Source organism: Lucilia sericata, unplaced genomic scaffold (genome assembly GCF_015586225.1).
Source record: "Lucilia sericata isolate MDLA Ls3-8-SP2 unplaced genomic scaffold, ASM1558622v1 Contig002095F_arrow, whole genome shotgun sequence".
Taxonomy (NCBI): Eukaryota; Metazoa; Arthropoda; class Insecta; order Diptera; family Calliphoridae; genus Lucilia; species Lucilia sericata.
This window is the reverse complement of record NW_023995945.1, coordinates 57,501-71,470: the sequence shown is the minus strand read 5'-3', so window position 1 is coordinate 71,470 and position 13,970 is coordinate 57,501. Positions and strand designations below refer to the sequence as shown.

At 31.9% G+C, this 13,970-nt stretch overlaps 1 protein-coding gene across 1 annotated transcript; it reads left to right on the top strand.

Moving 5' to 3' along the window:
• The first annotated feature begins 5,132 nt into the window (after positions 1 to 5,132).
• On the top strand, positions 5,133 to 13,368 carry LOC119613370 (arrestin domain-containing protein 17-like). Its single transcript, XM_037969393.1, has 4 exons — positions 5,133 to 5,552; positions 5,624 to 6,305; positions 11,475 to 11,642; positions 12,184 to 13,368. The coding sequence occupies exons 1-4, from the start codon at positions 5,133 to 5,135 to the stop codon at positions 12,336 to 12,338; spliced, it is 1,425 nt and encodes a 474-aa protein (XP_037825321.1). The 3' UTR covers positions 12,339 to 13,368.
• Positions 13,369 to 13,970: the final 602 nt, after the last annotated feature.

The following is a 13,970-nucleotide window of genomic DNA, read 5'->3' as shown; positions in this document are numbered from 1 at the left end:
TTACAAACCCTGTGGTTCATTTAAAATGAAGTGAGAATTCAATTGGTGTTGTTCGAGACACTGTCATTAAAGAACGCGTAGCTAAAAAATGTACTTTTTCTATAGAAAGAAACGCTAATGAGACACTATTTCTATAGAAAACTGCATCTGAAGAAGACATATTTTTCTCAGTTTAAAAAACTATCGCTAAAGAACAATTTTTCGATTGAAAAATTGTGATTAAAAACAAGTTAGAGTGCTATATTCGGCTGAGCCGAATCTTAAATACCCTCCACCAGCTACTTTTATATTAATACTTTTCTAATTGATCAAACGTTTGTCCAAATAAGTCTTCTCATGTCTTAAATAGATAAATCCCAAGATTTAAACAGCTTAGATCTATTACAATTCCAAGATTTATTGAACATTATAAACGCCATTTTCTTTTATATTTTTATAGTGCTTAGCAATATTTAATAATTTGCATGTATGCATGTGTGTGAAAGATTTAAGGATTTTGAAAATACATACATATATAATTTTGTTCTACACAAATTGATAATGCAAATAGTTAAATAAGGTTAAAGCGCTTTTAGGGGCAGTTCCTAGTATGAGAGATAAGATCAATTATAGACCGATCGTAAAAAATTCTTTAAGCAAAATTTCTGTACATAAAAGCTATATTTCAGTAAAATTTTGTATCTATATCGTAACTTAGTATAGCTTTATTTGGTAATGAGTAATGTGCGTTTAAGAGATTTTCGTAAAAGGACCTTGTATGGGAGCTATGACCAATTATGTATATAAAGACAAAATTTCAAAATTCTGTATCTATATCATTATTTGGTAATGAATATTTCATCTAAGTGATTTTCTGGAGGGGACCTAGTATGAGAGCTATGACCAATAATGGACCGATCGGGAAAAAATTTCACAGTAACATTTCTGTGCATACGACTAATACTTGTACCAAATTTTATATGGATATCTTAATTTAGTAATGAGCTATGCGCGTTTAAGTGATTTTCGGGAGGGGACCTTGTATGGGAGCTATGAGCAATTATGGACCGATCGGGAAAAAATTTCACAGTAACATTTCTGTGCATATAAACAATACTTGTACCAAATTTTATATGGATATCTAAATTTAGTAATGAGCTATGCGCGTTTAAATGATTTTCGGGAGGGGACCTTGTATGGGAGCTATGACCAATTATGGACCGATCGGGCAAAAATTCCATAGTAACAGTTCTGTGCATATGAGTATTACTTGTACCAAATTTTATGGATATCTTAATATAGTAATGAGCTATGCGCGTTTAAGTGATTTTCGGGAGGGGACCTTGTATGGGAGCTATGACCAATTATGGACCGATCGGGAAAAAATTTCACACTAACATTTCTGTGCAATATAAACAATACTTGTACCAAATTTTATATGGATATCTTAATTTAGTAATGAGCTATGCGCGTTTAAGTGATTTTCGGGAGGGGACCTTGTATGGGAGCTATGAGCAATTATGGACCGATCGAGAAAAAATTTCACAGTAACATTTCTGTGCATATAAACAATACTTGTACCAAATTTTATATGGATATCTTAATTTAGTAATGAGTTATGCGCGTTTAAGTGATTTTCGGGAGGGGACCTTGTATGGGAGCTATGTCCAATTATGGACCGATCCAGAAAATTTTTTCTCTGAATGAATTCTATTGACATAAGATTTTAATTTGTAAAATTTTGTGAAGATATCAACATTCTGACGGAAAGCTATTAACAAAAAACCCATTTTCCGGGAATATGTACTTTTGTATGGGAGGTATATGAAATTGTGGACCGATTCTGGCAATTTTTAGCAGGGATCAAGCTCTTGTGTAGAAACGAATGTGTGGTGATTTTCATTGAATTACCTTGCTTATTTTTTTCGAGGTTGTTTTAAATTTTGATTCATAACTTTTCCCGGTGTTAACCGATTTTGGCCCATTTTCAATACCAAACAACTTAGGAAAATGAAGAACATTTTGGGGTGAATTTGGTTAAACTCTATTGCTTCGTTTTATCGTGAGCGTGTTTTACACAGACAGACGGACAGACGGACATAGCTAAATCGACTCAGAATTTGATAAGGACCCAGAATATATATACTTTGTTGGGTCTCAGATGAATATTTCTTGGTGTTACACACGGAATGACAAAGTTGTATATACCCTCTATCACCACTGATGGTGGTGGAGGGTATAAAAAACAGAGATTGTTTCGGATTTTTTGCTTATATCACCGTTATTTATGGTCGGATTTTGCTGATATAAAAAACAAAAATAGGAAACTTCTCGGAAGTATGTCTGACAGAGTTATTGATGATTTGGGTCCCGAAAAAAATTGATTTCAACAAATACACAGACGGAGAGACAGAAAGACAGACAGACAGACAGAAAGACAAACAGACATACTGACATACAGACATAGAGACAGACAGACAGACAGACAGACAGACAGACAGACAGACAGACAGACAGACAGACAGACAGACAGACAGACAGACAGACAGACAGACAGACAGACAGACATAGAGACAGACAGAAAGACAGGCAGACAGGCAGACAGACAGACAGACAGACAGACAGACAGACAGGTAGACAGACAGACAGACAGACAGACAGACAGACAGACGGACAGACAGACAGACAGACAGACAGACAGACAGACAGACAGACAGACGGACAGACAGACAGACATACTGACTGACAGACTTTATCGACTAAAAAATTGCTGTTTTCTGTAGAGAAACTGTCGCTAACAAATAACGTTTTTTTATAAAAATACTCTATCTCAGAAGAAACAATTTCTATAAAAAAAACCCGTCTATCAAGAAGATACTTTTTCTATAAAAAACCTATCCCTCACGATGACATTTTTTTCCCTCATTAATATACTTTTTCTATGGAAAAACTTTCCCTCAAGAAGTTAGCCCAAACTGCAGGACATTTTTATTCATAATGTTAATGTAACGTGTTATTGCAAATACTACATACATATACAGTCAAAACATATGAGTACATGTGAATAATTATAACAACAACAGCATTTCCGTTTGCATGTAGGTATATTTCAACATACACTCTTATATTTGCATTTCCTGTTTTATTATTTTTGTTTGTTTGTTTGTTGTTGTCTCTGTTGTTGTTATTGTTGTTTTCTGTTGTTGTCATTTTCATATTATGAACATTTTATCTATGTGCTCTATATAATTATATCCTATTTTTAGTTTGAAAATTTTGTAAATAAACTTTTGTTTTGTTATTCATAGTATGTGAGAATGGTTTTTGGCATGCAGCCATTAACTGTGACCACAAAACATGATATTTGTTAGTAAATAATTGTGGGAAAAAAATAGGTCTAGACAGATAATGGAAACACCCTAAGGAGGATGTGATATACATATACATACACATATGTAATATAACTTAGTAAAGTTGAAGTTTAAGGAATAGGAAAGGGGAATGAAAGAAGTTTGATTGATGACCATTTTAAGCTATTAAATCAAATTAAAAGTAAAAAAGTTATAAACTTTCTTGATCACCTACATATTAATATGTCTATCTTTAACTCAATCCATGGAAATGTTTAAACTAAGTAAAGTATATTTATTACACAAGGTTTCACTTAACTCCTACAGAAAGGTTCAAGGCTCATGATAACTCAAAACCGGTTGCCAAATTTTGTAAGGATTGTTACTAGTCCTTTATTTGTATATACATATGTATGTGTTGTAGGGCACATATATACTCACTCTTGCCAATAACCAACCTCTTTTTCTGGTTTTGTCATTACTACCACTGTTGTCGTTATTATATTTGTTGTTATTGTTGTTGTTGCTGTTTTTGGTTCTTTAGTGGTCCTTTGAGAATAAAAGCTTAAAATTATACTCGGTCGTGTAATGAAATTGCAGTGGAAAATTAATTACAATGTCAACATTAAATTGCAGTGGCGCCTAATTGCAGTTTATATTATTTTGTACAAAAATTGTTTTAGCTTTTTGTTTGTTTGCTAAAGATGAAATTTGAGATATTAAGAGAGTAATATAATATGTTAATGCCTGAGTTAAATAGAAACAAATGTAGTTATATAAGTGATGCCAGAATTTTAGTAGATGACCACTTTTTGTTAAAGGAATTTGTAAAATATTTAATATTTCCATCTTGGCAGTCTTTTTTAAGATACCAATCTTCTACAAGACATGATATTCTATGTAAGTTCAGTGCCTCAAAGTTCTGTCTCTGGTGTGCGATCGGGCAGGACCTATATTAGTGTACATCCTTCCAGTATGTAGTGTTGATGTGTCTCATGAAACATTTTGTTGGAAATTTAGAAATGATTTTATATTTAAGGAAAAATCTGGCAACTCTGCATACATAACAAGTAAGAATTAATAGTCGGGGCGAAGCCAACCATATAATACCCTACACCTGTTACAAAAAAAAATGTGATTTAGTTTTCATAACAAAGCATTTAATTTGAAGTGTACCTTGCTTCAGATATACTTAAGCCATTTATTGTTGAGTAAAATTGTGGACATTTAAGTCAATTTTTGAAGGGGGCTTTATATAGGGGCTAGGGTCAAATGAGGCCCTATAATTATAAAATTCATGAGGGTCATCAATGCTAGTATAGAACTTGGTTTAGCAGTTTTTGTCAAGATATGAATATATTAAACATAATTATAAACTTAAAAGCCCTATTCGGCCGGTTCAGTTGTATCGGAGTTAGGTGAAATAATGGACCGATGTTAACCATTTTCAATAGGCTTGGGACAATAGATGATCATGTGATAAATTTCATTGAATTATCAGCAAAATTACGACCTGTAGTTTGATTACAAGGTTTACATGGACAGACGGAAGGAGGGATAAACGGATGGACATAGCAAAATCGACTCAGAAAATGATTCTAAGTCGATTGGTATAGGACCAATATTATTGTGCGTTACAAACATCAGCACAAACCCAATATACCCTCCCCACTAAAGTAGTGTAGGGTATAAATATGTATATAAAATCTGCAATCATACATATGTACATATAGATACATTATTTTTAAAAGATTAACATTAAGATATCAAGAATATTTAATATTTACTTTAAGTGTAATAAAAATGTCTCTTTTCCTATTTGTTCTTATCCCTGCCTTCACATCACACACATACATACATACATACTTAGCCATACACATTACCGTTAATGGTTATGCCAAGATACGCTGGATAAAAAAGGGCTATCCACGTGATAATGAACGTGCCATGTGTCGAGCCTATCGTTCGTATTTATCGTCACGTTCATATGTTTTGGGCTCATGCGGTGCAACAACTTATATGGATTGGTTAGCTGGTGAATACTCATATACATTTCATGTTATACTGCCGGACAATTTGCCAACATCATTTGATGGGAAATATGGTCAAATACATTATGAAATAATAACAACAATAGATAGACCAGGACGTTATCCTAAAGTTTTTAAATTGCCATTTACCGTAATACAGCCGTTAGATTTAAATGCCGATGCCATTTATAGGGTAAGTTAAACTATAACGATAAAAACTGTATAAAAAAATCAATTAATAAGTTTATCTTTTTTTATTACCAGGTACCTTTAGACATTCTCGATCGCAAACGATTTTGGAGTTTTTGCTGTCCAACCGGTCCACTAACCGTTAAATTCTCCACTCCCTATTGCGGCTATGCACCGGGTCAAAAAATCCATTTCGTTTTATACATCAACAATGAATCCTCCATAGATATAACCGAATGTGATGTTAAACTAAAGCAAGAGGTCTCCTATGAGACCCATGATCCCCAGCATGAATATCGTTATGATAAACATTTGATTGCCTGCAAACAATTTGGCAACGTTTTGCGCTGGAGTCGCAAAGTTTATCGAGGGTATTTAGAACTGCCATCTATACCGCCGACATCGGTGAAAACAACGTGTCCTATAACCGTTAATTATGCCATTAAAATTATTATAAAACCAACAGAGTTCCATTGGAAAATGAAATTGAAAATACCACTGACCATCGGTAGTATACCAATTATGGATAATGGTGGTGGCGAGGGAGGTATTAGTGCCGTTGGTGGTGTTGGTGGAAATGCTTTAGTTCAGTCGAATAACAATAGTATAATACGTGGTCCATTGGATAATGAATCGCCACCCATGACAACATTAGATGATGTTGGCATTTTGGCTGAAGAAGAAGATCCAAATCAAAATACACCCACTATAATGGTGACTGATACAACAGACAATCCTCCAGATTATATAGCTATGAGTGAGTTCGAAAAGGAATTTTTATTAAAAGTACATTTCAATTAAAAAGCTGTGCTTTAATTAAAAAAAAAATATTTTTTAAAAAGTGTTTTTTTTTTTTTGAGAAAAAGTTTATTTAAAAAAATTCTAAATAAGATTTTTAAATTTTCATGAAATTATTTTCACTTTTTTTAAAAAAAAAGATTTTTTATCGAAAATTTTTGTTTTTGAATTATCTTGGAAAATGTTTTATTGAAATTTTTTCTTAAAAAGAAGTTATATTGAACTATTTTTATACCCACCATCAAAAAAGATGGGGGGTATATTGTTTTTGTCATTCCGTTTGTAACACATTGAAATATTCGTCTAAGACCCATAAAAGTATATATATTCTGGGTCCTTATAAGATTCTAAGACGATCTAGCCATGTCCGTCCGTCTGTCCGTCTGTCCGTCTGTCCGTCTGTCCGTCTGTCCGTCTGTCTGTCTGTCTGTCTGTTGAAAACACGATAGAGTCAAAATGGAATCAGCTAGGGTGCTGAAATTTTGCACAGATACTTTTAGTTGATGCAGTTTGTTTGGTATTGAAAATGGGCAATATCGGTCCACAATTTCGCCTAGCCCTCATATAAGGCCCCCTTCAGAAAATGACTTTATCGCTCATAACTTGCTAAGGGAAGAACCAATAGCGGTGAAATTTGGCACAAATATGTTTTATGGGAACACAAATCTCTTCGTAGAATTTTATAAGGATCGGTCCATAATTGACCCTACCCCCCATATAAAGTCCCCTTCAGAAAATGACTTTATCGCCCATAACTGCTTAAGAAAAGCATCAATAGCGGTGAAATTCGGCACAAACGTGTTTTATGGGAACCTAAATCTCTCTGTAAAATTTTATAAGGATAGGTCTATAATTGACCCTACCCCCCATATAAAGTCCCCTTCAGAAAATGACTTTATCGCTCATAACTTGCTAAGGGAAGAACCAATAGCGGTGAAATTCGGCACAAACATGTTTTATGGGAACCTAAATCTTTTTTTAAAATTTTATAAGGATAGGCTCATAATTGACCCTACCTCCCATATAAAGTCCCCTTCAGAAAATGACTTTATCGCCCATAACTGGCTTAGAGAAGCATCAATAGCGGTGAAATTCGGCACAAACATGTTCTATGGGAACCTAAATCTCTCTGTAAAATTTTATAAGGATCGGTCCATAATTGACCCTACCCCCCATATAAAGTCCCCTTCAAAAATTACTTTATCGCTAATAACTTGCTAAGCGAAGAACCAATAGCGGTGAAATTCCGCACAAACATGTTTCATGGGAACCTAAATCTCTTTTTAAAATTTTATAAGGATAGGCTCATAATTGACCCTACCCCCCATATAAAGTCCCCTTCAGAAAATGACTTTATCGCCCATAACTGGCTAAGAGAAGCATCAATAGCGGTGAAATTCGGCACAAACATGTTCTATAGGAACATAAATCTTTTCGTGGAATTTTATAAGGATAGACCCATAATTGACCCTACCCCCCATATAAAGTCCCCTTCAGAAATGACTTTATCGCCCATAACTGGCTAAGATAAGCATCAATAGCGGTGGAATTCGGCACAAACATGTTCTATGGGAACATAAATCTCTTTGTAAAATTTTATAAGGATAGGCCCATAATTGACCCTACCCCCCATATAAAGTCCCCTTCAGAAAATGACTTTATCGCCCATAACTGGCTAAGAGAAGCATCAATAGCGGTGAAATTCGGCACAAACATGTTTTATGGGAACATAAATCTCTTCATATAATTTTATAAGGATCGATCCATAATTGACCCTACCCCCCATATAAAGTCCCCTTCAGAAAATGACTTTATCGCCCATGACTGGCTAAGAAAAGCATCAATAGCGATGAAATTCGGCACAAACATGTTTTATAAGAATTTAAATCTCTTCGTAAAATTTTATAAGGATCGGTTCATAATTGACCCTATCCCCAATACAAGGTCCCCTTCAGAAAATGACTTTAATGCTCATATCTGACCTTAAGAAACATATGTGCATATATATAGCAATAAAATTCGACATAAAAAATTTTTATAGGAACTAAAATCATTTTCTTAAATTTTATGAGGGTGGGTCCATAATTGACCCTACCCCCCATATAAGGTCTCCTTCAGAAAATGACTTTAAGGCACAAACTAGTTTTGTGTGAGCCAAAAGTTCTTTATCAAGTTTTATAAGGATCGGTCCTTAATTAGCCCTATCCCCCTTGTAAGGTCCCCTTCAGAAAATGACTTTAAAGTTCATAGATTAAAACTGCGAGTACTGAGTACGACATGAACAATTTTCGTATTAGCTACAATCTCTCACTAAATTTTATGATTTTATAATTTTTATCAGTCTGTAATTGACCATACCCACCTATAAGGTCCCCTTCGGAAAATTACTTTAACGCTCATTACTGACTCAAAAATGCTATTACAGCAGTGAAATTCTACGTAAACAAGTTTTGTACTAGCCAAAAACTATTTATCACATTTTATGGGGATCGGTCTATAACTGACCCCACCCTCCATATAAGGTCCCCCTCAGATAGTGACTGTAACGCTCGTTACTGGCTGTAACGCTCAAATGCGACTACAGCGATGAAATTTCACATAAACAAGTTTTGTATGAGTTTATAGTTATAAATATTGGATCAAACAAAATTAATATTTTTAATTCGGAAGAGCACGGTCCATGCTTAAGCCTTTATTAAATTCCCTCTTCCAAATATTTCCCTGATGTTCATAATAATATCGACATATGATTCAACATAGATCGATTATATCAAAGTTTATTTATAAGGATGATTTGATGGTGGGTATATAAGATTCGGCATGGCCGAATATAACACTCTTACTTGTTAAAAGTAAATTTATATGAGTGGCCTCCGGTAGGTTAGTGGTTAGTGTTCTAGTCTGGTAGACCGGAGGTGGTGGGTTCGATTCCCACCTGAGGCACTGGTTAAGGAGCGCACAACAGGCCCGATAGAGGCCTAGGTGTATTTCTTCGGATTTGATGTACATTCATCCTCCTTTCAAACTAACTAACTAACTAACTAACTAAATTTATATGAGGTGGGGTTATTATGGACTGATCCTCATAAAAATTGGTAGAGAGATTTCGATTCCTATAGAACTTATCAGTGTCGTATTTCATCGCTGTACTCGCAGTTTTTAGCAAGTAATGAGCGCTAAAGTAATTTTCTGATGGGGACCTTAAATGGGTGATAGGGTCAATTATGGACCGATCCCCACAAAATTGTGTAGAGAGATGTTAGTTCATACAAAACTAGTTTATGTCGAATTTCATAGATCTACTAGTAGTTTTTAGCCAGTACTGAGTTTTAAAGTCATTTTCTGAAGGGGCCTTATATGGGAGTAGGTTCAATTATAGACCGATCCTCGTAAAATTTTGTAGAACGATCTTGGTTCATACAAGTCATGTTTATATCGAATTTTATCGCTTTACTCGTTTTTTAAGCCAGTAATGAGCGTTAAAGTAATTTTCTGATGGGGACCTTATATGGGGGTCAATTAAGGCCCGATCCACATAAAATTTGGTTAATATATTTTAACTCGCAAGTAACTTACTTGAGTCGAATTTCATTGATATACTCGTATTTTTAAGCCAGTAATGGGCCTTAAAGTAATTTTCTGATGGGGACCTTATATGGGGGGTAGCGTCAATTAATGCCTGATCCACATTTGGTAGAGAGATTTTGGCTCGTATAAAACTTATTTCTGTGAAATTTCATCGCTATATTCGTATTTTTAAGCCAGTAATGAGCGTTAAAGTAATTTTATGGATGGGACCTTATATGGGGGGTAGGGTCAATGATGGACCGATCCACATAAAATTCAGATATTGGCTGGCATGAAACTTATGTGTGGAATTTCATCGCTATATTCGTATTTTTAAGACAGTAATCAGCATTTTAGTCATTTTCCAAAGGGGACCTTATATGGGGGTAATGCCAATTGTGGTCTTATGTCAGCCCTAATTCAGAATTTTATTTCGGAAGTCAAACAACTGACTTGTGCGAAATTTTATGGCATTTGATTCATAAACAACGAATTTGTGAATGTTTGAAACTTTTTACACAATATTCCGGGGGGTACATTTGTATGGGGGCTATGTGAAATCGTTGACCGATTTTGCCCATTTTCGATACCAAACATTTCTTATCAATAAGAAATATTTTGGGAATATTTCATCTGATTATCTATTTTTTTTTGTGGACGTTATCGTGCCAAAAACAGTCAGACGGACAGACGGACGGAGATAGCCAGATCGTCTTAGAATTTTACAAGTTCCCAGAATATATATACTTTATGGGGTCTGTGAACAATATTTCGATGTGTTACACACGGAATGACAAAATCAATATATCCCGCATCTTTTTTGATGGTGGGTATAACAAATCTTTCTAAAAATTACTTTTTAAAATTTTTTAAAAAGGTTTTTCAACTTTTTGAAACTTTTGAACTTTTTATGAAAAGCTTTTTTAAACTTTTTTATGAAAAGCTTTTTCAACTTTCTTTTGAAAAGCTTTTTTTTAATTTAAAATAGGCTTTAAAGTTAACAAAACATTTTGAATTTAAAAAAATTCTTCTAAGAATTACATTTTAAACATTTTTAAAAAGCTTTTGAACTTTTTTACGAAAAGCTTTTTGAATTTAAAACAAGCTTTAAAGTTTAAAACCCTTTTGAATTTAAAGAAATCTAAAAATTACTTTTTAAAAATTTGTAGAAACCTTTTTCAACTTTTTTACGAAAAGCTTTTTGAATTTAAAACAAGCTTTTAAGTTAAAAAAAATCTTTTTGAATTTAAAAAAATCCTTTATATTTTTTTTAAATTTTAGTTTTATCTTAGTTTTTAGTTTCAACTTGACATAACTTTTGTTAAACTTTGTTTATAGAAGAGATGAAGTTTTAACAAACTTTTTTTTGTTAATTTGATTGAAAAAAAGTTTCAACAATCTTGTGGAAATATAATATTGAGCTTTTCATTGAAATGAAAAGTTTCATTAAACTTTTTTTGATTGCAAAAAAGCGTTGAATTGAACGATTTCCTTTGAACTTTTTCATTGGAAGTTATTATTTTCTAGTTAGTTTTGATGCTAAATTGTATTTCTTCCACAGTGCCCCCTTCCTATGAGGATGCAATGGCTTTAAGTGAAAAATTCTACGATGACACCGAATACATGGAAAACGTGAGCATGTCTAGCGTAGCAACCAATACTAAAACGGAAAATTTTAAACCACGCTATCCCGTCTACTATGATTACGAAACGCCCATTATACCACCCGGTAGTGATGATTCTAATGTTGAATCTGAATAATTAACTAATTCCTATTAATTATACGTTTTTTACTAATATTAACTAAAAAATAACCAAACATTTTTTTTGTTTATACATTTGGAAAAAGTAGTTAGTCCAAACATTAACCAAAACAAAAAAAAAAATAATTTGAATATTTATTGAAAATTTTTTATATAAATTAAACAAAACTATTTGGTATGTTAAAATTTTTTTAAAACCAAAATTTTTTATATTAAATTTTTTATAACAATTGATGAAAAACAAAAATCTAAAATTGCACGCCTCAAAAAAATAAGAAAAACAATTAGCATTTTATCTAATAACATAAAAAGCAAAACCAAAATTGTATTTAAGAAAAACTATTTTTTTATAAACACATTTTTCTATAGAATATATTCTAAAATATTTTTCTAATTAAGTGTTAAGTAAGACATATTTTTCTAATTGTAATGCCGTAATATTAATGTTTAACTTTATTTGTTTTTTTTTTCTTCTGTACCACCCCTGTTTACTTTCTTTTACTGTAGAGACCCTTTATGATGCCATACCAACACGTTACCATCAGCAACATCATCATCATTCTATGGTATTGCCAACGACGGATATGTCATCATCTTCGTTAGAATTACATCATGTTAAATCATATAAAAAATTTCAATTACTGCGTTACATAAAGAAATAGTTAAACGATTTTTCTTACATAAATGTTAAAAAAAAAAAGATAAACAGTCCGACAGATAATTTTATGTTTCATATTTAATTTTGTGTATTTTTTTTTTCTTTTCTAGTTAGCAAAAAATTTATATTAAAAATACAAGAAAGTTGAAGAAAAGTAATAAAAATATTAATAAAATTATTGTATAATAAAAAGTGCCATTTAATACTTTCTTTGTCCCTTTATTAAAACGTGAAATTAATATTATAAATTTAATAAAAAAATAGTTAATAAGAATTTTTCTAAAAACAAAAATAATTAACTAAAACTAATGAAACTCGGCTAAGTCGAATTTTTAAACTTTACCAAACTGATTTCTGTGGAATAAACACATATTTGGGCTCTAATAGTCTGACCCTGAAAGCAGCCAGAACCTGCTAACAGTGAGAATACTTACTCTTATACTGATTTTCATAACAACTGTGATCAATTATGGTTAAAAATGCATAAAATTTCTGAACCCATTCCATCTTTTCAAACCGAATAACATCAGCTGAACTCAGACACCTCCGCTCCGACAATTTTAGTTACGACAACTTTAATATTTCACAAGAAACATACCAAATTATTTCCAAAACATTTTTTCTAAAAATCTGTAACAAATTTTAGGGGTCACCCATATGTTCCTATTTCACCTATAAAACCGAACAACTACACATGAACTCAAAAATACCTTTACTCCGACAATTTCATATGAAAAATTTCCAAAATTTCGTTTTTGTTTCAAAATAAAATGTTGCTAAACCAATGTACCAGATTTTAGGGATAATCTATTGGTCCCCATTCTACCAAGATAGTGTAAGTTTCAATATTTCACGAAAAAACAAAACAAATTTTTTGCAAAATAAAATCTTTTTAAACCACTGTACAAACTTGAGAAAGCAATTAACAAAAATAATTTGGTAAAGTTTACTCAAAAATAATAAAATATTAAAAAAAAAACTATAACAAAAATTATATAATCATAACAACAACAAAAACAAAATTTACTCTTAAGATTTTTACCTTTAATAATAAATTCTTCCCTTTTTAAATGTTAACAATTGCACAATTTATATACAAAAATGAAAAAAAAAACTATATTTGACATTTAAAAATAAAAAACAAAAATTTAATTATAGTTATATTAAAATTTCTTTAAACAAAATTACCAGTCTTCTATATTTTTTGTTAAATGTCGTAATTATTTTGAAAATTTTTATTTACCTATTTTTTTCTAGCCTTTAGCCAATAAGCATATTTGCACAATTTTTACTATTTAGCTAAGCGTAAAAAGTTTTTCCATTATTAATAACATTAAATAGACGTTTTCGATATAAAAACAACAAAAATTATAAATATTTTTATTATCAATTTTTATTTATAAATTGTTATATGTATATTTTTTTAGCTTGTAAGTTAAATTTAAAAAAAAAAAAACGAAACTATAAATTCTTTAACAAATGTAAACAAAATAAAAAATTAAAAAAAATAAGTTTTTTCAAACTGTTTTGAATAAAGCTGGTAAAGTAACGACTATGGCACTTGATTATTAGACATTTTTCAAAAAGCGATTTTTGACTAGTTAACATTTGAAAACGACCGCTGGATATATAGTTC

Bases quoted from the DNA above. Each gene is read 5' to 3' on its own strand.
- LOC119613370 (XM_037969393.1), top strand. From the start codon at position 5,133: ATGTCTCTTTTCCTATTTGTTCTTATCCCTGCCTTCACATCACACACA. The intron at 6,306-11,474 runs GTGAGTTCGAAA...TTTCTTCCACAG, and splicing joins TCCAGATTATATAGCTATGA to TGCCCCCTTCCTATGAGGAT. The intron at 11,643-12,183 runs GTAGTGATGATT...CTTTTACTGTAG, and splicing joins AACGCCCATTATACCACCCG to AGACCCTTTATGATGCCATA.